This window comes from Plectropomus leopardus, chromosome 19 (genome assembly GCF_026936395.1).
Source record: "Plectropomus leopardus strain MGB_pleo_1.0 chromosome 19, ASM2693639v1, whole genome shotgun sequence".
Classification (NCBI taxonomy): domain Eukaryota; kingdom Metazoa; phylum Chordata; class Actinopteri; order Perciformes; family Serranidae; genus Plectropomus; species Plectropomus leopardus.
The window spans coordinates 23,595,687-23,620,316 of NC_142194.1; the positions used below are offsets into that span (position 1 = coordinate 23,595,687).

General features: G+C 38.1%; 1 protein-coding gene and 3 non-coding genes across 5 annotated transcripts in view; all 4 read left to right on the plus strand.

The window, feature by feature from the left end:
- The window catches only part of LOC121959189 (arf-GAP with dual PH domain-containing protein 1), a 38,232-nt gene that overhangs the window by 11,677 nt on the left and 1,925 nt on the right, over window positions 1–24,630 (plus strand). Inside the window, exons 2-10 of one of the 2 annotated variants that reach the window (XM_042508401.2) lie at window positions 2,411–2,538; window positions 7,139–7,230; window positions 10,284–10,366; window positions 17,632–17,744; window positions 17,849–17,995; window positions 20,298–20,381; window positions 20,572–20,634; window positions 21,362–21,433; window positions 21,549–21,777. In XM_042508401.2, the coding sequence (XP_042364335.1) occupies window positions 2,411–2,538; window positions 7,139–7,230; window positions 10,284–10,366; window positions 17,632–17,744; window positions 17,849–17,995; window positions 20,298–20,381; window positions 20,572–20,634; window positions 21,362–21,433; window positions 21,549–21,777 (1,011 nt within the window). The remainder of the gene's footprint in view (window positions 1–2,410; window positions 2,539–7,138; window positions 7,231–10,283; window positions 10,367–17,631; window positions 17,745–17,848; window positions 17,996–20,297; window positions 20,382–20,571; window positions 20,635–21,361; window positions 21,434–21,548; window positions 21,778–24,630) is intronic. The other variant, XM_042508402.2, reaches the window with a different exon arrangement.
- Window positions 22,538–22,610, plus strand: trnar-ccu (transfer RNA arginine (anticodon CCU)). Its single transcript has one exon. It is a non-coding gene; the product is annotated as a tRNA-Arg (tRNA).
- trnar-ccu (transfer RNA arginine (anticodon CCU)) lies at window positions 23,435–23,507 on the plus strand. Its single transcript has one exon. It is a non-coding gene; the product is annotated as a tRNA-Arg (tRNA).
- trnar-ccu (transfer RNA arginine (anticodon CCU)) lies at window positions 24,070–24,142 on the plus strand. The gene has a single exon. It is a non-coding gene; the product is annotated as a tRNA-Arg (tRNA).

A 24,630-nucleotide genomic window follows, 5' to 3' on the forward strand; every position in this document is an offset into this window, starting at 1 on the left:
TTTATACTTTCCAGCATCATTAATAATGTATTATAAAACACTTTTACAGGGTTTTAAAATAATTATCTGGCCTTAAACGTCATTATATAGTCTTAAATTTGAATTTGTTAGGTCTTAACTGCCACAAAATTGCCACTTAACAAAAATCATTAAATTTAATTGTCTGATATCTGCAGAAATCTGTTATATAGTTGTTGTTTTTTTAACAGACTGCATGTGACTGATTAACCCTTTGAAAGCTCAGAAATTTGGCTAGGACAGGAAATTAGCAAGGCTTACCCTAACCCTAACTCTAACCCCTAACCCTAAACCAAGAAAATTACATGGAAATAAGCAAAAATTTATTTTAAAAAAGAAAAAAAAAAGAGAAAAGAAACCCAAAAATAAATAATCAAAAACAATTCTGTAACATATTTTTATATATATAATTAAGAGAGTTATAAATATAGTTGTGTGGACATTTTTTTAAATTTTTTTTTTTTTTTTTTTTTAATGATCCCAACTGCTAATTTGAGGATAATTTCCTTGTCACGTTTTCCATTTACATTATATTTTTTCTTTTTTAAATATTTTTCCAAGTTACAGGACATTTCTTGATGAGTTGTTAATTTTTTTCAAAAGAAACATCTGACATCTGAATGCAGCACAAGAAAATGGGTGTTAATGGGTTAATTTGTTAGTTATTAATTTGACTAACCGATTCATTTCCCAGTCAATAAAATATCAGATAATGGTGAGGAAGGCTTATCACAGTCTCCCAGAGTCACAGATAACATTAAACAAGAGAAATCCGTATTACATTTACCAAGTTGCACTTTTAAAGTGCTTCTTCTTGTACACTCACTGAGCTGTTATTTGGACCCATCAGATTATTTCTACCTTCAGCGTAAAATTCCAATCTGCATTTTCATCTCTCTCTGTTCCCTTATTTTCTGACACTCAGCTCTCACCACACTCTGTCTCTCTCCATCTCTCTCCCTGCCACCGTCTCTGACACTCTGCCTCTCTGACTTTGACATCTTCATTTGCATGGACAGAATCAAAGTCTATGTGTGATACAGTGACTCAGATGTACCTTTGCTGAACACCCACGGATGCTGCTGCTGCTGCATCACGCTGCAGAGAAAGAAAAAAAAAAACTTTTTTTGCACATTCTGTCTGACTACTGATGGGGCTGTTGGTTTTTGTAGAAATGCAGTCAAAATGTGTGCTTAGTCACATGCTCATGTTGGCAATAAGCAGCATATGGTCTGTGCAGAAATGTGTGTGTGTGTATGTGAAGCCAGGATGTGTGTGTGTTTGTACTTGTCTGATTTCTCATCTTCTTTAACTCTTTGAAACCTGAGCAAATTGGTTGGATTTCTTTTAAATATAGGGGGAGAAGACAACGAGCAACTTAACAAGACATGGCCCAAAAAATTAGCAAAAAAAATACTGACAATAATAATGAAAGTCAAAAACCTAAAAAATAAACTAAAAGACGGATTAAAATGAAATGAATAAATGAATGAATGTATATAGATGCGGGTGTGTGAGTATTTATTTTATATATTTTGTTATATTTTTCTGTAACATATTTTTAAATATAGAATTATTAAATTATGAATATAATTTTTCTGTGATAATTTCCTAATAATATATATATTTTTTTAAATCCTAATAATCCTCCCTAAATTTTAAAACTTATTTTTATGAAAGTTGTTGTCACTTTTTTTTACTAATGTCTTGCAATTTGTGAAACATTTCCTGCCAAATTGGCCATTGCTATTTTAGTTTTTGAAAGAAGTCAAACAAAAATGCTCAGGTTTCAAAGGGTCAAATTAGCTTTTCAGAGGTGCCTGAGTGCAGCTCAAGAAAACTGGTGAAGATCCAGGTTTCAAAGGGTTAAAGTGCAAAATATTGTATAGAAATGTGTTTATTTGCAAGGTGCGCGTGTGTATGCATTTTGGAGCCTGGTGATGTACCTAACCTGATAACTACCTCGGCTGCATTCTGATCAGATCTCAGGCAGTCTGTTTCCTGTCAGTGAGCAAAATAGGATTTCCCCCAAATCATGTTTTGCTCTACTTTATGAGCAGGGACACACTCGACCAGAGTCCCTTGTAATATTTGCTTCATTTACTTTGCTCCTATTACCCCCTAACAGCGCCAGCATCAGCACTTTCAGTATTTATAGCCTGAACCTTGAGCTGCTGCTCCCTTTGTTGCAGCGCTTTTATGACAAGATTTCCTCACCCCTCCTCCTTTATCTCTCCTCAACCCCATCGCCATTCTCTCTATCATTTCTCTGTTCCCAATTTCATTTCCTCCCTTCTCTAACGCTCCCCAAACTCAATTCTCCATTCACCTCCATGCTTGATCTCTCTATGTCCCCTGCCTCCCTCCCCTTCTCTCTCTCTCTCTCCTGCAGAGCCGGACTGGGCGTCGCTGACTTTGGGTGTGTTTGTTTGCCAGGCCTGCTCGCTCCTTCACCGGAGCATTCCCCACATCAGCCGAGTCAAGTCTATCCAGGACACGTGGGATGCCAGTGACGTGGAGGTGGGGCTGCAAAAGAAACCGTACACTGTACTCGAATTGCAGAACCCCACCTTAGACATATCTTTTAAAAACATGCACACATCTTAAATAAAACATCAGTTCCCCCTTATCTTTGTCGCAATTCATTCAGCTTAATGCATTATGATTCTCAAGTTATCCCTTTAAAGCCTGGTTAAATTGCCTTTATCTCTTTAATAAAAATAGTTTAAAAAATAAATATAATTATTATAATTTTAAATATAGATCTCTTAAAAGCTAGAGTGTTTCTTGCCAAGTTGCAAGAAACATGTTGCGGTTGTTTCTTGCCAAGTTGCTCATCTCTGTTTTACCTATGTTTCTGAAATAAACCAATTTGCCTACAGTTCAAAGATCTAAACAAAGAGGCATCTGAATGCAGCTCAACAAAAGTCCAGGTTAATCCAGGTTTCAAAGGGTTTAACAAGTGTTTTGTGCAGAAAGGCAGACTGTGCACGGCTCGTATGACAGACACGGACCAATTGTGATTCTCAGTCATATCTCAGAAAAAAATTAAGCACAAGAAAATTGATGATTGCATGGCCTTTTCTTAAAGATGCATGCCACTGCTTTTCATAAAACTAGGTCAGCTATGCCATAGAAATGTACAAAGTTCATCACTTTTTTTTTACCATTTTTTTTAAAGAAACCAAACCAATTCACTCAGGATTCATCGGGTTAACTAAGTTCAAATTCTTAATTGTGCATGCTGATTGTGTGCATTTGGTAATTGAATTACATGAATATGAATACACTACAGACTAATATTATGAAGTATGGAGCCCATGGTAACTGCAGACTCTAAAACTGTACCATCATTTAAAAAATTTTTTTTCTTTGTTTCTATGGAAACAGCCCAGTCAGGCGACGTTTTTGTTTTTTTAACAATATGACAGAAAAAAAGCAGGATGGGGAAACATGTCAGTGAAATAAAGGCAAAGTGATGGTTTTTATAGAGCCGTAGCAGCTCTGCTTGCTGACACATACTGTTGTTGCACATCTCATTAACTCAAATCGCTGGCTGCTGCCTATTTTTGTGCAGAACTTGTAGTTTAGGGATGATTTGTTTGGTTAAAACAGAAAGAAAGGAAATCTTGCTTTATGAAGACAATTTAAATCAGGTAAAAATGCTTAAATTGTCTGTGATACCAGTGCCTAAACATATCTGTGGTCCTTGTGTAAGATGAATTCTTATCTCCTCAAGAACATTGATCTTCGGCTGATCGTGACCTCTGACCTCTCTTTGGGGCGGGAGTATTTCCTCACAAGGATCAATAAAGCACCATTCCATTAGTGAGACTGTTTACACTTTCCTCCTGTATGTGAAAAAAGAAGCTGAGCTGTTGTGCGCCTCGCAAATTCACCCCCTTCAGAAACATGTCAGCAAGAAATATGAGCTCTGTGCGAATTTGTTAACACAGAAATGCATATTTTGAGGTTGTCGTTTGGAACAAAAAATAGCTTTTCCTCTGCTGCGGAAGAGTGAAGATGTCCCCTGAATGGATCAGCGGTTTAACACCACCACTGGGTGACAAAAAGGACTTTGGAGGGAGGTGATGCTGGCATGAGTCATAAGGAAAAACAGCAGGTTTGAGAGTTGGGAGGACAATAATTGGGATGTTAAGGGGACAGCAAGTTTGTGCAAGGCAAAATCTAAGAGTAATATAGTGCAGTGGTGGGCGTTTCGAGATAAAACCCAAAGAGTATTTGATGATTGGATGATTGGATTTGATTGTAGTGTGGGGAAAAAAGGAAAGTGAAGGCTTTGAGTTGAATCTCCTGTTCTGTAATTGTAGTACAGGGAGGGTTTAGGGGTGATTTTCAGATGCCAGACTTTTATTTTTGAGACCTCTGGAGCTGTTTTGGTCCCATTCCAATAAAACATCCACAATCAGAGCGGACACTTTTGTCTAACAGCAAAAATAGAAGAACTGGGTATTGGTATTCAGTACCTTTAGGGTATTGACCAAAATAACCCAGTACCAAGTAGTATAGAAGCTTCTGCAGAAAAACAATAACTACATTTGATCCTTTTTATGCCTTTGTACCAACAATAGCTATAGCTGGATGTATGTTATGTTTTCAGGTCCATCCATTCTTTTGAACATGAAATCTCAAAAAACATCTTGAGGGAGTTTCTAAAAACTACTGCACAAACATCTCCTTGGATTCAATGATAAACTGGTTAGATTTTAGTGGTCATTGGTCAAAGGTCAATGTCACTGTGACCATGTCTATCTTATTTTTGTGAATGTGATTTTCTTTAACTTTAGCACAAACGTTCACTTGGCTTCAGTGATGAACTGACTAGATTTTGTTGGTCATAGGCCAAAGGCCAAGGTCACTGTGACCTTGTCCGTCTCATTCTTGTGTATGAGATTTCTCAATAACACCTTGAAGGACCTGCCTCAAATGCAGCACAAACGTTCCATTGTATTTAATGATGAAGTGATTGGATCATGGTGGTCAAAGGTCATGGTTACTGTGACCTTGCATCAGACTCATTCTTATGAACATGATATAACACCTTGATGGACACAAAGCATGGGCAGGAGACTTTATCCGTGTGTGTATATGTATCAAATGTTGAAGCCCTAATAATAGCTCACAGAGGTGAAGAAGAACAATGCAAAAGAGTAGCATGGGCAAAGGTATTGTCAGACAGCTGCAAAACTAAGAACAAAAAAATAAGAAAACACTAAAAAGCAAAAAAACACCAAAACAATCAAGGTTATAGTTGTTACACTTGACCACAGAAAATAACTGTACATTAACTGTACTGGGACTTGTGTGCACTGAAGTAGATGCATGTAGAACAAATTAGATTTATCATTGTTATTGTGTGAAAGTGGGAGTATGCATGTGTTGATTAATGAGGTCCCAGCTCTTTTTTTAATGTGGTGCCATCGAAAATTAAAAACAGACTTATGTGGTAAAATTTGTTGTTGCCATGTCGATGATGTAATCATGAATATCTGGTTATTTTATGAGTAATAACTGAATGTGAAGCTCTTCAGATGCTTGCAACTCAGAGTCTGTCGCAGTGAGCACAAAGAGGAGGCATATCTAAAAGTGGATACTGGAGCCGAGGTGATTATTAAATAGCTCCAAAATGTCCCTGTCTTTTGCTTTGATGACATGGACATTATGTACATGTCACATCTGAAGTGTTGAATGCATCCCTGTTTGGGAGCAGGTGTGTCACATGTTGATATCTTTGACTTCCTTTCGAGGTTCATATTAAATTTTCTGCTGCTATTTGACCTCAACAATAAAACACCTCAGTGCTGCATCCTTTCCCAGAGCCCCTCAGAGGATAAGAGAGGCGCGTTGAGGGATTCAGCCAGCTGGATTGGGCTCAGGGATTATCCTTGGATGAAACGAACAATGGAGGGAAGAAGGCAGACACGTCCCAGTGCAGTGTAGCCAATTCTACAATTAATCCCACAGCTAAAGAAGTTCTGTCATACTTTAGATTCTCTTTGCTTTAGCCCATTTTTTGTCATCTTATTTAAAGTTTAATGTTATTTTTCCAGTTGGTAGTTTTGTTGTCACCATTCTGCAGGTCCTATTTCACTGAAATGTCACGGCTGCTGTTATGTGGATGTGCTTTAAAAAGTGTTGGCATTATTTATTTTATAACGTCCTCAAGGAGCAAAGCAGTTTGTGTTCCTTTTATCTTATTAGATTTTATTTTGAAATCCATATGATAGTACAGGAGAAATATGTGGTGTTGCTGAAGTTGCACACTTTCAGTAATTTGGAAAAATATAGGCAAAGGTGAAGGCTTGGTTCCAAAATTGGGGTTGTACATATAAAACCACTTACAACCCAATTTTTTAGACATGCTTTTTTGCTGTGATGTCATTTTTCTTCTTCTTCTTTTCTGATTCTTTTTTTATTTTATCTTTTAATTTGTCTTTTTATTCTTTTTATTCGTTTCGATCCCACTATTTTATGATGACTTTATGATGACTATTGTTTATTTCACATTCTGTGTTTCATGCTTGTATTCTTTTTATCCTATTTAGGCTACTTTTATGAGCGGGTTCTTTAAAATTGTTTTTAAATATATTTTTCTCTTTATCATATGTCTTCTTCCTAACATGTTTTTGCCTCTGACCTTTAAGCTTGGTGCTGTATAAATAAAGTTATTATTATTTAATTTAATTTAATTTTATATAATTTATTTTTATTTTATTTTATTTATTTTACATACAGAGGGTTAGAGGAACCTCTGACAGAAAATTTGGCGCATCAAACATTTCATGTCCTATGTATGACTTTGTGCTTTTTTAAGGGGATGTTTGTTATTTATACAAGGGAGGGGCGTTGTGCAAAATGGAGGAAGGCACTTCAAATGATTCTTTAAGCACTGTGGAGTTATGTTTTTGGATATGGCATAGGAGAGGGACATTCAACTTTAAATAGTTGTGTCTTTTATTCATTTGAATATATCCCCAGAACTCCAAAACCCGCAAGTGTGTTTGAAAGACATGTATTATATATATATATATATATTCTGTTAAAGTGATTATTGGATTCATTTGGATCACCAGTTTGTGTTGTTTTGTCTCCCTTTCAGTTGATGGCTGCTACAGGAAACAGTGCAGCCCGGGCCAAATATGAGCAGAAGGTTCCGGCTTTCTACTACAGACCAACACACACTGACTGCAAGTAAGTGCTGTTTCTTTTATTGTCATTTTCAAAACCCAAACACTGAAGGTGCAGCCAGTGTGAGCTTCATACAAGCAGTTTATTGTCTGAAAAGAGAAAATAGCTGCCAACTGAAGCCTGCTTGCTAGTTAACTAAAAGAAAATAGTTTGTTGAAGCTACAGACTTCAGACTTATTTTTAAAAAGTATCAAAACACTTTGCATCAACATCCACTTTGCCTGCATTAAATATTGAGTCAGTCAGTTCTCCACTGAGCTTTAATTTTGGCACCAGTCTTTCTTAAAGGTCAGTGTTTGTGTGTCAATATGTAATTTAACCTTTACTGAACAAAATATTAAAGGTGACTTGTAAGTTCACTCATGTTTTGACCACTGTTTCCTCGATAAATAGTAAAAAGGCAGAGTGGTGTGTCATTTTTTGTTGCTATTGCTAACAGGAGCTAGCCGGCTACAGTAATGCTGTGTTCCATTCAAAATCGGAGGTCAGAATTTCAAGGTCAGAAGGTCAAAAAAACTTCTGACTTCCAAGCGTTCCAGGTGCACATTACCAAATAGCAAGAAAATGCTAATGTAATCCTAAATACTAATATTTTGACATCAATTTACATGCAGAACAGGTTTTATTATATTATAGTAAATGTATTATTTTAAATAAATACATGCAAATATACTTTATGTTGCCTTTTAGATGATTTCTCACCATTTACAATGTACGCCTCCATGGATGCTGCCATTGTTGTGTGACGTCAGACCCCGAAGTGTTGTACATGGATTTGGCCTAAGATCTAAAGTAGGCACTCTGACTTTGAGTGGCACTTTATTGTACTTTCTCCAGTAGGAGGTCTGAATATCTGGACCTCTGACTTTGAATGGAACGCAGCATTAGGCTGCCTTTTTAATGACAGACATTTTGACAAAAGCACAGGTGTAGACAATAAGACTGATGATGGCTCCATAGAACAAAGTCATCGTTAGTGTTATTAGTAACACCCTTGCTTTTCCTACAATGACAATTCAAAGTGTCTTCTGTGAAAAAGACAGAGCAAGACAGCTAACTTTTGATATGGAGCTGTCAATTATCTTTGCAGATAGCAGCCATTGCAACAACAAAAAACTCATGCAGCTGATGTTTTTTACCCTTTAGTTCAACACCGTAGAGCTAAAAGGTAATTAAAATCTAAAAAGGGTGAGGTTTAATATTTGCAAAGCTTTGGACCCTTCCATTGGGAGTAACAAAAGCTTCACAGGGGGTCAAGAGGCCTTCCTAATTTTTAATATTTAATTTAATTTTTTTGTCTTAAATATACAATGGGCCTGCATTTCAGCATTTCCTTAATGCCTGTGAAGAAAGCTAGGTGAATAATTAAAGTATAGGTTATTATTCAAGGTAGAAACTTTTACATTTTTTACAAGATGCTAGTGAAGACCAGTAAAGGGTCAAAATTAACGCCTTCACCCGGGTGTTGGGTGGATCAGAGCCAAGGCAGATAAATACCTTTGACTATTGCAGAGTCATTCGACCGGGGTGCGAATGCCGATTGTAATCATTCCTATAACATGCAAAATATAGATGTTAGTGGGTATTTGTGGGGAAAACAGTTGAAAGACATCCTTGAAGGAAAAACCACTGCTATAGAGTGTTAATTATCTGTGGGTATGTTATAAAGAACAACCCTTTCGGGTGCAGTCATTTGATTTATTGTTAATATAAAAACATTAATTCGTGCAGCTTTAAGGTCTTATTTCTGTATATGATATTGGCCCATGTGGAGCTCCACAGTCCTCTCCCCACACTGCCTCAAAGTGAATGTGATAAAAAAAAAAAGAAGAAACAAAAAGCTGAACGCAGAGGCGGTAACACTGCATGCTGATAAGTGCTAAAGTGATGCAAACACTGTGATGCACAGAGGGACATTGTGACTGTAAATGGAGATATAGTATACTGTTTCACACCTCACTGCATTTATCACTTTAATATCACTTCCTCTTTCTATACAAAAAGCCCCCATGGTGGACTATTTCATGTTTATGTTTTAAAACTAAAGAAGATAAATGAAGTTTAAGCTTTTTTAAGAAGCTCACAGTTGTGTAAGCATACATTTGAACTTTATCTGGAGGCTGCTAGACAGTACAGACTATTCTGTACCAACAAATGTATATTTTTGAACCTGCCTTCAGTAATACTTCTTCTTTTCCTACTTCATAGAGTTTGGTTGTATAAGCCGAGCTTGTGACACAGATTTACCTGGGCATTTTCGGCTCGTCCGTTCATCTCTGTCTGCCTCCCTCCAACACAATTTGATTGAAATAGAAACAGAACTAAGACACGCAGAGCTCAGATGAAAGAGAGTTGTCTTTCTCAGTGTCTGTGCCATCGTGTTTAGAGTTCACTCTCTCCACTCCCCTGAGATCTCTGGATTTTAGTTCCAATTCAGTGTCACTAGAAGGTGTCTTTCAAAGAGATATCTGCTAAGAGTACGACACGTTACCTCTCGATGCTGATTGAAGGGTTATTTGCAGCCTGGAGGGGAAATTGAAAGGTTGAGAGAGGTAAAGAAAGAGCCAAGATGAGAGAGATTGTTGGCATGGTGACGTGCTGGCTGTTGCCATTTGTTTTTTCACACACTGAAGAGGAAGAAAAATTGAGATTGCTTCTTTTAAATGCAGCTTTGGTAGAAACAGTGGAAACAGAGGCGATACAGTGAGAGACATGTCTGTGAGTGTTGTAGAAAGTAAGCATTTAGATTAACCCTTTGAAACCTGGTTCACTTTTCTTTAACTTCTGAATCGGCCCACAGAAAAACGTCATCACTGCAGCACTCCACAGACAATATATCTATACGTCGATGATGTCCTTATTCATAGCTATTACACTGCACAATCAACATTTAATTTATAATGACAAGTTACAGCAAACAAAAAAGGTTTTATTTGCTATTTATTAATTATTAGCCATTTTAATTATAGAAAAAAAAGGTTTTCGTAGCATTGTAGCAGTTAGTGAGTGTGTAACTGATGTAAGAGCTAACTGTGTGTGTGTTTTTCTTTTCTCAGGATGCTGAGAGAGCAGTGGATCAGAGCCAAGTACGAGAGGAATGAGTTTGAGTTTATTGAAAAACAGGAGCCTTACTCTGCAGGTATTTGCATACTGACATGTTTGTATTACTGTACTTGTGAAGACCCTCATCCAAGCTGATATTTTTGATTTTTTTGCCATTTGGAAGGTGAATTCTTGAATATTTTATTATGATCAGTGCATTGAAAGAACTTTTCAGCTACACTATTAAAGCAATATTTTGGTATTTTAATAAATACACTAATTTACTTTATTGCCGACAGAAGGATCAGAAGATTGATTCCACTCTCACGTCTGTGTGGTAAATATGAGCCAGGAGACAGGAAGCTTAGCTTTCCATAATTACTTTTCGGCATGACTCTGTCCAAATGTGAGAAAATTTGCATACCACCACCACTAAAGCTCACAAATAAACATTGTATACTCTTTGTTTCATTCTTGCGAACTGCAGAGATTTGAGTGAGGTATCAAACGTATCATCTAGAAAGACAGTTAATAAGCCTATTTCCCAAAATGTCAAATGCAGCTTTGAAAAAAAGTTAAAATGTCATAGATTGGTAATGCTCTGCATACAGAGAAAGTCTGAAAAGCCCCTCTGCAACATTTGAGTCTCAGCTAATCTTAAGAGGTAGGACTAGTAAAATATCCTCACAGCTCCATAATGCTTTTCTCACCTCTTCATTTAGCCTTTAGAGATCCAAAGACACTTTTCTTCCAATGTTTTCCATGGGACTTTATTTTGGAAAAAACGATGTACCGTAGTCAACGACGGGAGACAAATTATTTTTTGATCCCATTTAGGTTGTGCCATGAATTATAATCTTTAAAACATCATTTTGCAAGTCAAAAATGTTGGGCTTTGTCGTAGTAATGATTAGTTTTTTGTGAAACTGCACAGTGAAGTAGGCCTAGATCACAGATAATTTAAATAATCATTTTCAGAATACAAAGACCCCAAAAAATACAACAATATTGTTGCTACACACAGAGATTCATGCTTGCACAATGACGCTCACACACAGTTTTTCCATCTGAAGAAAAAAAAAGCAAAAATGGCAGCTCTCTTGTTGTGCCAATCTTGCTTTGTTTACCCTTCAATAAGCAGAACCTTGAATACTCCTCGGACAAACATTCCCCCAGTGGATGCCGGTAGCTGGATTTCAATTATCCTGAAACATCCATCGGTGACTTTGAAACACTCATTTTCATCCATCTTCTCCTAAGTGGTTGTGTATATGTTTGCAGTTTAAAGTGCTGTCGTTATATTCATGCTGTGACACTGTAATTGTTACTGCAGGAGAACAGAAGTGCCATTAAAACAATGTGTTTCTGTGTGTGTGTGTGTGTGTGTGTATGGAGGATGAGGTTTCAGTATTTGTGTGTGGGATAAATGTGTGTGTCAACTAGTATACATTTCACGTCTTGTTGAAGATGGAGCTTTCTGATTGGCTTGCAGTGACCTCATGCGTTTATTGTTACAATGGAGAACCATGCTCACACACACACACGCACACATGTGCTTAGTGTTATAATATGAGTCATTCTGTTATCTCTATTTGTGCATTCATGCTCTCCTCATCACTCAGTGTGAGGAGCATGACATCTGTGTGTGTGTGTGTGTGTGTGTGTGTGTGTGTGTGTGTGTGTGGCTGAGATATACAACTGGCAGTAACCTGGCCTCCACAGCAGCCAATGTTAATATTGATTGGCTATGCAAAGGATAGGAGGAATGAAAAGAGTGTCAGGGAAGGAGGCGAGGGTGGGGACAAGGAGGGCTATCGATCGATGAGGTAATGCCAGTGTAGGTGAATGTTTCATGTCAGAAAGGCACAGCTGCAAAGACACACACACACACACACACACACACACACACACACACACACACACACACACACACACACACAAAGGACGCAAGGACAGAAGAGAGGTAATCAATGGCAGCGGACATTGAATAAGGAGATGGAAAAGAGGGCAGTGGGGTTAAGAAATTGTGTATAAAGGATTCGATTTTAAGTGAACCAACCCTTTAAAGGTGCAGTGTGTAAGATTTTGGGGGATTTGGTGGCCTCTAGTGGTGATTCAAATCAGCTTAAACTTCTCCCGGTTAAAATTCCTTCAGTGTTTATTGTTCAGAAGGTTTTTATCAGGAGCAGAGTTTTTCACAGAGGTCTTCTTATCTCCAAAACAAACAGATCCACTGAGTTAAACCAGTAGAAAACAACGAATAAAGCAGTTTTACGTTAACTTTACTCCCCTGATTAACAAGCTTAAATGTGACTTTCAAAAATGGAGCGTTTTAAACCTCTCCCTAGCAGGGAAAATAGCATGTATCAAAATGAACATATTGCCGAGGTTTTTATATCTTTTTCAGAGTATACCAATCTTCCTCCCAAAGTCATTTTTTAGACTTGTTGACAAACTGTTGTCTTCATTTTTGTGGGGTAATAAACATCCTAGAATCCGTAAGGCATTCCTCCAGAGGCTTAAGACAGAAGGGGGAATGGCCCTGCCCAACCTGATGTATTATTATTGGGCAGCAAATCTACAAAAAATAGTCTACTGGATTCAGAGACCAGATACTGATTGGTGTCAATCAGAAATTAATAGCTGTGCATCATCATCACTCTTTGTATTGGTGACTTCCAAGCTCCCCCTTTCTCCTAAACAATACTCCTCATGCCCTATTGTAATTTCCACATTAAAAATTTGGTCACAATTTCGACAGAATTTTAAACTGACAGACTTCTCCCTTTATAGCCCCATCTGCAATAATCATGCCTTTCTTCCAGCCAAGTCAGACCCTGTTTTTGCCCAGTGGCAGAGGGCGGGCCTAAGTCAGTTCACTGATCTCTACATAGATGGAACCTTTGCTACATTCGACGCTCTCTCCACCAAGTTCAATATACAGCGCTCTAATCTTTTCCGTTATCTTCAGATCCGTCATTTTGTTCGTGCCATTAGCCCGTGTTTTCCAAACCTACCTCCAAAAAAAGGAATAGACATCATTCTTCAGGTCCCCATGCACCGTAGGAGCCTCATATCAAAAATTTATAATAGTATTGTGTCATTCAATAAAGTGACACTTGATAAGATTAGGGCAGACTGGGCAGAAGAGCTTGGAACGAGCATTTCTGATGATACCTGGGACGATGCACTATATAGAGTAAATGGGTCAACCTCATGTGCCCGTCTTGGCTTAATTCAGTTTAAGGTTCTCCATCGGATCCACTATAGCAGAGCCAGACTCTCTAGGATCTATTCTAATGTCAGTGAAACATGTGAACGTTGTCATATAACTAAGGCTGATCTTGCTCACATGTTTTGGTCATGTAATAAATTGCTTAATTTTTGGACTATGATATTTCGAACTCTATCTGAAGCTTTTGGCAAAGATATTCAACCTAGTGCTGTACTGGCTATTTTTGGAGTCCCAGGAGAGGGTTCATCATTGACAAATAAAATTAAGAACATGCTTGCTTTTTCAACTCTCCTCGCCCGGAGAAGAATCCTGTTGGAGTGGAAATCAGCATGTGCACCCAAAGCCTCCTCATGGCTGAAAGACTTGACTTTTTTCCTTAAATTAGAGAAGATAAAATATAGTATTCGAGGGTCGATCCAAAAGTTCTATGACACGTGGGGGCCTTTATTAACCTATTTTGAGGGTCTTGAAGTCCTCCCACAAGATTGAAAATTAAACTGTCGGAATTATGTGCACCTTTGCCTGTACTCCCCTGTAAACTGAGGGGCCCCCCAGCAAACCTTTGTAGTCAGTAGGCAAATACTCATTGTTGAGATATCCACTCCATTTCTTTTTTTTTTTTTTTAAATTTATTTATTATTTATTTATTTATTTAATTATTTATTTATTTATTTAATTATTTATTATTATTATTATTTTATTTATTTATTTATTTATTCATTTAATTTTTAATTTGTGTCTTATGTAGACAGCAGGGTGGGGGTGGATGGGGATGAGGGGGTTGGAAGGGGGAAAAAAAAAAATAAATAAAATGTAAAATGTTACATTTACAAATATCTGTGAATTGCTCTTTTTGTCAAATAAAAACAAGTTTTAAAAAAAAAAAAAGCAGTTTTACGTTGCAAATCAGTACAGCTCTGATGCTGTTTGGCATGTTGCCGCACATGAGGAGGCAATAAGCAAGTTAACAATATATGGCCCAAAAAATTAAGCAAAAGAAAAGTAAAAAAAAAACAACAAAAAAACCTAAACTAAACCAAACAAGGAAAAGACCCAAAAAAGTGCAATTTCAAATAGAAATTTATAATGATTATAATCATATTTTAAAGCCCCCCCCCCCCATTAAAAAAAATTTCAGGTCATTTTCTTTACCTTTTACTTAATTTCTTGCAATTTGTGGGACATTTCTTGCCAAGTCCGGCATTGCCTGTTTTCCCCATGTTTGAAGATCAGATAATCCTTTACTAGTCCCATGATTGGGAAATTTGCATTGTTACAGCATCAAAGGGACATCAAAGCAGGTACACAAGACAGAATTTTGACAAAAATCAAACACATTTGTTCAGGCTTCAAAGTGTCAGGTAGCTTGTGAGAGGCATCTGAAGGCAACATAGGAAAAATTGATATTGAAATCAGGTTTTAAAAAGTTAAAAACAGTAAAAATACCAAATATATAATGATTTAGCACAAAACTGGGACTCTGATGCAGAGAAAAGCACTAAACACTGTTTATCATGGATGTATTATCTGTTTATCAAATCCAATTTTTTACTGAGGTAATTAAGGGTCATACACATCAGTCAGTGAAGGCAGAAAAATTAATTCAGGGAAATCCACAAGAAACAAAGTCTGTTAATTGTAGCAGAGTCAGAATCCAGAAACCAGAAACCAGAAACCAGATACACACAACACAAGGAAAAGGCTGGAGAGCATGAACACACTACAGGGACCACAATAACAATCTGGCAACTAAACAGAGGAAATAGTGGGCCTTAAATAGGGAGTGAAACAGGACACAGGTGAAACATATGAGGCAATCAACAAAGGCAGGAAAACTCAGGAAGTAAAAGTAGCACTAAACACAATGAGAACACATTTCAAAATAAAACATGGAGTGTACACAAACACATGAGCAGAAACTTGACAGAATATCACACATTATAATAGTAGTACTAATAACTTTATTTATATAGCTCTTTTAAAAACAGAGTTTGCTCTGACAACCAAAGCAAAGCAGAAATGAGATATATAGCCTGCGGTACGACAACAGAAAGCCAGACAGTCCTACTGAACACAAGCAAGAAGAAACAAGGCTAGAGTTAGAATGAAATTAAAACCACAGGATAAATAATGCAAGATGCAGGGCGCATAATGTTAATATTAAATAATAAAAAGAAATAGTCCAAAAACAACAACAACAGAAACAATTAACGCAATCAAACCAGAAATAAAAGGAAATAAAAAAAATAAAAAAATAAAATAAATAACAGTAATAAAAAGACAACATCACATAAAAGCAAGTCCATAAATGGGTTTTGAGAAGTGATTTAAAAGACGTCAGTGATTCTGTAGCCTTATCTCCTCGGGCAGGTCCTTCCAAAGCCGTGATGAGCCAATACACTGATGGCAAAATCACGGTCACCTTTCGTTTTAAGTCTCGACTTTGGAACAGCCCGAACGGCGCCACCTGAGGATCTAAGGCTGCGAACTGGCTCATATGGAGTCAACATTTTTGTTATGTAGCTTGGGGCCAGACCCAGACAAGCTTATAAAGTGATCAGTAAAATGTTAAAATCAGTTCTAAATGGAGGGAGCCAATGGAGGGAAGCCAGGGTTGGAGTGATGTGATGTCGTCTGTTAAAACCAGTGAGAAGCCTTGCTGCTGCATTCTGAACTAATTGAGGCGGGAAAGTGATTTTTGATTTATGCCAGAGAGGGGTGAGTTGCAGTACTCGAGTCTGGAGAAAATTGGTGCATGAATTACTTTTTAAAGGTCTGAATGAGATAATAGTGATTTGATTCTGGAGATGGTTCTAATATGCATGATGCAGGACTGGACAACTTTATTAGAGCAGTTTCACGTAACAAATCAGTGCAGCTCTGGCTCTGCTCATTGCAGTATAGCTTATTACTAAGGTGGCATACATGAAAATGTGAAAATGACCCTACCTTGAGCCCATGTTTGGTTTGTCCATTCTGGGCTTCTGTAGACACATGGCAATGCAACATGGCAGACTCCATAGGCAAGGACCTGCTTACATATAGACGGCTCATTCTGGGGTAACAAAAACACAACAGGTGTTATTTTCAGTTGATTATGCACTAAAGAAAACATACTTATTATATTATTTTCCATTTCTGCTAATATATCCTCCTAAATCCTACACACAGGACAGCTTGTTACCTATTGATCTCCCCTTATCCATTTATTCCTTTTTCATACACATTAGAAGTCTTTCTTATGAAGTTATTCCATTTCTTTTATTCGCTTTTTCCTAAAAAGTAGCAAAAAATTAGAAAGAAGTTGCAAAAAATCACCTGAAAATAAGCAAAAAAAAAAAGAAAAAAAAAAAGAAAAAAGAAAAATAATAAATAAATAAATAAAATATTCAAAATGACTGCAAAAAAGTATTTTTTCTGTAATATAATTTAAAATATAAAATTATAATGATTCTAGTTATATTTTTGCTGGACATTTTCCCCTAGTTTTTAATAATTGAGGCAAATTAACTCCACTTTTATCCCTTACGTGTCATTTTAAGTCTAAGTTTATTCCTCAGTCACTGCTCATTATAAAACACTCTAGATTACAACAACAGTCAAATGACTAAAATGCAAATGAATCACCTGATTATACTCCGATGTCTTTCTCCCCTGAAGCCACAAAAAGATCCAGATTAGAGAGAAAACACATCACAGCATGACGGAAATAGAAAAGACAGAAAAGAAGGCAGTGTGGGCAAGTTTACCAAAATAGACCAAGGAGGAAGACATTACGGGCTATAAATAGAGCAGCATATCATTAACATGAAAAAGGATGTTCTTTAGTGACAATAAAGTCTCCCTCTGTGCTGTCTCATGCTGCATTTCCCAATAAAGTCTCCCCTCTCTTGTCTCGTTTGCCACTTGGATGTTGTGTTTTCTCTCTCCCTCCGTCTCCTTTTTCATCCTCGTCTTCTAAATGCAATTTCAAACAGTCTCTGAAATCGAGGTATCATCTCACACCAACCAGTTACAAAATCGCACCATCACTGTTATAAATGTCTCCTCTGTTTTAATCTCTCATCTGCTCTGATGGCTCTTACATAACAGAGCCTCAAACACACTTTCTCTTTCTCTTTTCCCAGGGTACAGAGAGGGGTTTCTATGGAAACGAGGAAGAGACAACGGTCAGTTTCTCAGCCGAAAGTTCATCCTGTCAGAGAGGGAGGGGGCACTGAAATACTTCAACAAGCAGGATGTAAGCAAGATGATACAGCAGATTTTAAAGCATGTTTACCACAGAAACTATGGTATAAAGCCAGAGAAGTGTCTTATTTGTTGTCCGTGTCTTCCTCCACCAAGGCCAGGGATCCCAAAGCAGTGATGAAAATCGAGACCCTCAACGCCACCTTCCAGCCCGCTAAGATTGGCAACCCCTGTGGCCTGCAGATTACCTACCTGAAAGACAACAGCACAAGGAACATCTTTGTCTACCACAGTGACGCTAAGGTACACACACATGAACTCTGTGACTGTACACACTGCCCTTTAACCCTTTAAAACCTGGATCGACATCAGGGTGGGGTGTTATTAAAATTTCAGGTTTAAAAGTATGTTACCCAATAAAATATATACATAGCTTTTTATATATTTTGTAACAACTGATTTATATTACTATATTTTTTTAGGGTCATTTTCTTTTTCTTTCATTTTTGTGCTCATTTTCAGGAATTTTCTAGTCACTTTACTCATTCCGTGCTAATTTTTGGGTCATGTCTTCTTAGGTTACTAATTGCCTTTTTGCCATGTTTGTTTGAAAGATATCAAACCAATTTTCTTGGGTTTCAAATTGTTTAAAAGACTTTCCAATGTATGTGCTACAATTTAGTTCTTCTGATATGCTCCATGTCAAGTCCTAGAATGCAGCAATGCAGGGCACTAACACAGTAATATAATATGCATGCTATCTTCTTTACTAAACACACTTGGACTCTGAAATGTCCCTTAATAATTCATTTTGGCTTTTGGAGTAACAGTAGCTCCAGTAGCTACACTGCAGTCAGAAAGTATTTAGATAGTGACACAGTTTGTTGTTTTGGCTCTGACACAGTGACTACAAGGGTAAAGTGCTGACATTTAAATTTTATTTAAAAGTTTCGATGTCTGGATTCAGGGAAAAGAGCCAATCAGGTCTGAAGACCCTGACACATCAAGCAGATGGTCGGCCATTGGTCAATTTTTAACTGCTGAGCATCTGTCACCCTAGCCATTTCGGTGTGTCCTGCACCCCTAGACCTTTTTGGTGCCAGTCATCCTTTTTTCCTGCTGATTCAGCATGATGAATCAGCATTGAATATGCTTCATTCTTTAATAACTGGATTGTGTTGTTAATGTGCTTACTGTATAACTGTCATTTTGACCATCTTCCAGTTGTTGGTTGTAGGCTTCGCAGTGTGCTCATGTGCAACTTTTTGGCCGAAACACAACAGACAATGAGGTGATGCAGCAGGGAGCTTTCATTGTTGTAAGTTCTTTGATATCGGTTTCGTGTTTGAGAAGACCCCATAGCAATTCACAAGTGGAAAGTTTATTTTGAACACTGTCCCCGAGTGTCCAAAACTGATGCAAGAGGGATAATTAGAGCATCATAGTAGGTAATTGTCTTACTGTTCAAAACCTTGGAGCGTGATGGGAAAAAAGTGTGGATGCAGCCGTAAAGCTGCAAGTCAGGACTTTAACGTTATGGGTGCTGTGTTAATTTAAAGAGTAAAACAACATAAAATGTGTTGCACTCTCACTACTTGCAGATTGCACTGTATGTCCAATGTGATATATTGTTTTTGCAAGCTATGTTTAATTTTTTAGGCTGTTTTCTTCAATGAACTTGAATTTCATCATGGAAAAACCCCACAACCACTGCAGTGTCCACCTGTAGGGTCTGATTTTACCTTCCCCAGGGGAGTTATTAACGTCACTCCACACTCCCTGCTGTGCTCAGCTTGCCTTGTGGGGAGTGATGAGGTCAAGGCCTAGATCCCAAATGTCAGTGCTTTCCATCTTCACATATTAATCAGTTCCACATGACTTGGTGGACTAGAATACAGATAAGTGCATCTTGTGTTATTTGTTATCTTTGTAGCAGTAGTTTAAGCTTTTTATGTTGTGTAGTTTGCTCAGTCAACAGCAAATCTTGAGGACATTATTTTTATTTTTTTATAAATGCAATGGTTGCAGTCCATTTTATGGGTCCCATTTTTTGCCATATAGTTTCCCAAGACAATAAACACAGTTGCCAGTCTTTTTTTTCTAAGAAAGAGAAAGGAGTTGATAAAGCAGTTGCAAAGTTATGTCAATTTTAGAAACAGTTAAACTTATATACTCTCACTTTTGTGATTCTGAACATCTTAATTATATATGTATGTGCCCTGTGTTTCTTAAGAAAAAGAGACAGAGAGAGAGTTAGTGAAAAAAGAAAAGCCAAGAGAAAAGATAGATATACAGTAAATAAGCCATTCGGTCTGTGACAGTAGTGGCGCTGCTCCCTCTGCTGGCTGAGACGGATTTCTTAAGGCTGTGACAGAAAGAGTTCACTGGGTTCATTTGGTGTCACCGTCACTCTCCTTCTGTGGTGGAGTTATCGACAGCACTGCAGCATCCGCACAGCACAGATGCCTTTCACTACACCTTAGTGATGCCTTCACTTGCATCTGAGGGGAAAAAAACACATTATTCGCCCAGAGCCCAAGTGAATAGATACTGTGTGACATGTTGCCACTGAGGGTGTTTTTTTATTTTATTTTTTTTTTTATAGGAGATGGTCGACTGGTTCAATGCTATCAGAGCGGCCAGGTTCCACTACCTACAGGTGGCCTTCCCTGGAGCAAGTGACGAGGAGGTGAGGATTTATTCACTCAGCACACTCTGACAGAGCATGTTGACGCACTCCTAACCCAAGAATGGAACAGAGCATTACAAATTATTCATTAGCTTTATGATAGACCACTTTCCTTTGTGACAGGTATTATTGTTAATATTACATGAATGCTTTTATTTTATATGATTCTCTTTTGTCTTTGCTCTTCCAGCTGGTGCCCAAACTGACCCGAAACTTCATGAAGGAGGGCTTTATGGAGAAAACAGGTCCAAAGGTTTGTGCCATGGTTAAACTCACTGGATTTAACCGCTGTAATGTCAAATCAGGAATAATAATATTGTTTTTACTCAATTTCACTGTTATGTTTGCCTAAATCTGACCAAAGTGTCTGTAGGTCATGATTAGCATCATGGTTTCCAATGTGTACTTGGATTCAAGGATGACTTGATTTGAATTTGGTGTTCAAAGCTCACTGTGACCTCAGTAAATGTTTTTGGCCAACTCAAGAATTCATACACTAATAATGACAAAATCTCAATAGAATGTCAAATGGGATAAAATGATGAAGTGATGATATTTTCTATCCAAAAAGTCAAAGCTGAACTCATAATTTTCCGCAAAAACACTTTTCTGGGCATGATTCAACGTCATACCTCTGGAACAGAAGGGGAGACATGTGGTCAGATACAGAATTGGTGACTCTTATCTTGAAACTGTGTCGATCAAATAGATCTTCTGTGTTGCCGGGGGGGAAATGTGTGTGAAGCATCCATGTTTTTAACAGACATGAAAGTGAACTGCAACTTAACTGGTTCATGGAAGCATACAACTGCAAGGCAGTAGTTTTAGTTTAAATGCCCATTTAAGAAGCAAAGACTTTGTCACATTTAATTCTTACCTAACCTAACAAAAGGCCTCAGTTTGTTGACACTTGCAGAAACCTTATTGACCTACTTAGATTTTCACCTCAGAGTGTAATTGTCTCTCTCACTCTGCCACAGCACACAGAGGGCTTCAAGAAGAGGTGGTTTACTATGGACGACAGGAGACTCATGTATTTCAAAGATCCTCTGGTAAGAAGCGCCTTTAAGACTTTTCCTTTTGTCCTGACTGATCACTCAGTTAGTTTACAGGACCTCCACTCTCTGTCTCTCTCTCTCTCTCTCTCTCTCTCTCTCTCTGTCTCAGGATGCCTACGCCCGTGGTGAAGTGTTCATCGGCAGTAAGGAGAACAGCTACACCGTCCTGTCCGGCTTGCCCTCTTCCACCCAGGGCTACCACTGGAACCATGGCATCACCATCGTCACGCCGGACAGGAAGTTCCTGTTTGCCTGCGAGACCGAGGCCGAGCAACGGGATTGGATAGCCGCCTTTCAGAGGGTCATCAATCGACCAATGAGGCCACAGGAATATGCAGGTGGGCGAAATTTCAAGGCCTTATTTCTGTTTTATTTTTGGTATTTGTGTTTCTATGTTTAAAAGCACACTGACTGTTAGTAGCATTATGGATCAGTGATTTTAACTTCTTCATCGGTCTCTCCAAAGAAAGGAAACGCTATCCAGGGCATCCTTGTCCATATTCTAACAAAATCAGCATCAGCAATCACTACAGCAGTGGATATTAGAAATTGAAAAAAATTCTTTCTAACAAAGGTAAACAAAGATAACTTTTGCTCTTTAGACACAGATCCCAAAATCTTGCTGCAACGATGACCCTACATCATGACATCTTTGCTCTTTGAGTGTAACGTGTAACATACGAGATGGGCATATTCTTCTAAAGAATAACAATGGCATAACATGCCAATAACAATCATTTACTGTCTTTTATATGGGGCTTGATCTCATTGGACCTCATTGGACCTCCCCAGTCGGCAGAAATCTTTAATGGCCGTCAACTACTTTGAGTCAAATCTCCCAGTGGTACATAACACATCATCACAATGTCACACCTGTCCCATCCTGCTGGGACACACTTTTCACCCAGATGTCGATTCAGGGGTGACCAGCGTTACTACCTGTGCTGCTGGCTCAAACATCGGAAATCAATACAACCCTTGTTCCATATTTGTACTTTTTGTACTGAACAGCAGGGTGGAGAGGCTTTTTTAAGAACAGAAAATGGTTGCCATGAAAAACTGGAAAGAAAAGGTATGCCTTTTTCAGTGTTGTGTAAAGCCCTAGTGGCCTAATGGATAAGGCACTGGCCTCCTAAGCCAGGAATTGTGGGTTCAAGTCCCATCTGGGGTGACTGGTAGCAGAGTAATGCTGAAGTTGAATGTTAGGCTCTGATTGCCTGGAGGCTGATAAACCAAAACTGTTCTCTGCAAGCAGTGCTTTACTAGCAGGTTGATGACTGACACGCAAATATGAGTGACACATTTTAGAACAACGTCACGGTTCTTGTTGATAGTTCTCTATTTTGTCTATATATGTTTCCCCCTCCTCTTTCTGTTTGTCTTCTGTTCTGTCAGTTATTGTTGCACTGGTATCACTAGTGGTCACTGCCTCTGCTTTCTAACTGACACAGTGACATGAGTAAAGTCACCAGAATAATTACCATATATGCCTTTAGTATAGTATTTACTTCCATATATGTCTGTTGTAATGAGAACCAACTGACATCACCATGTCGCTTCCTGTCTAGTTTCTCTTTCACTAGCATCTGTAACTCAGTGCCAGCTCATTTTGTACTTCTTTCATCGGTTGTTTTGAAAAAATCAGATCAGCATCCATCATCTTATCAGCATCCTGTAGCAAAGATGACTTCCCAGTGATGTGATTGGTCAAGCTGTTTACACATTTGGATCAAATCCTCTGAATTCAACCTGCTCGGGAGCAGGTTAGCCATACAGCATAGGTTGCCATGGTGATCTATCCCAGTTATAAGCGAGCCAGCCTCCATGTTCTCCCACTCCTTTTTCTGTTCTTTTTGTTATCTCTCTGTTATTGTTACAGGAGCATTAGGGGCCATTGTTATGTTAGTGAAAACCACACACTGTGCGTCCCATGGTGTTGTATTATATTGGAACTGGATGCATTTTGATAGAAGTGGTGAAAGTCAAGCATGTAAAGCCCCAGTGGCCTAATGGATAAGGCACTGGCCTCCTAAGCCAGGGATTGTGGGTTCAAGTCCCATCTGGGGTGATTGACAGCAGAGAGAGGTGGCAGAGCAAAACGCAGTCCTCTGCTGGCAGTAATTTTCCAGGTCCCAGTTGTCTCTGCTGCTGCTTTGTGTGCTTTTTGACTGACACACCAACAAGTATAAAATCACATTTGTCGTCACTTTGAATGGGTCAACCATGTAATCCAATCAGATCTTTGTTACAAGGGAATTTCCTCAAAAATGCCACAAATGCCCACTTGCACTCAAAAATTTACTGAGTAGAAGTTAGTGTTCAGAGGTCACTGTCATCTCACGAAACATGTTTTTGGTCATAACTCATAATTTTACGCTAATGTCTAAGTGGATAAAATGATAAAGTGATAACATTATATATTCAAAAGGTCAAAGGTCAACTCCACTGTGATATCATAATATTTTGCAAAAAGACTTTGTTGCTGCCGGAGGGAAGATGTGTGTGAAGCATCCATGTTTTCACAGACATGGATGTAAACTGTAAGTGCATCTTAACTGGTGTGCGGTGATAATTTTAGTTTTTTTGAACAGGTTGGTTTTGTTGGAACTGGTTGGCTTATAAACTGTGAAGCCCCAGTGGCCCAATGGATAAGGCACTGGCCTCCTAAGCCAGGGATTGTGGGTTCAAGTCCCATCTGGGGTGATATTTAAACTCAACAGTGAATTACTGGCAGGTGGCTGCCCTTCTTCACTGCTTTCTGCCTGACCCATTGATGTCTACATGCTACATTTGTAGTCACGCCTCATCCCCTCATTCTGTATTAAGTCACATGCCGTCTAGCCTGTCAGTCATTTGTCATTCTCTGAAGAAAAATACTGGAATTTACTGCCCATATTCATACTCAAAATGAATAATTGAAACAGCTTGGTCTTAATCTAGTAATACAGATGAAGCAGACTATTAGCAAGAAAGCATTAGACAAAAAAAGTAGATTGTTAATTCTTAAAATTGCACCCTGTATTTTCTTTTAGGAAGGATATGAATATTATGAGGTCACAAAGATACACATAATTGTTTGACTGAGAAACAATAACTACAAAATCACAAAAAAATCACAGGGTACCTTTTATTTCATGTCTTGTATGGCATGTCTTTATATTAAATTAGTTCTATAAATAAAGTGTGTTGGT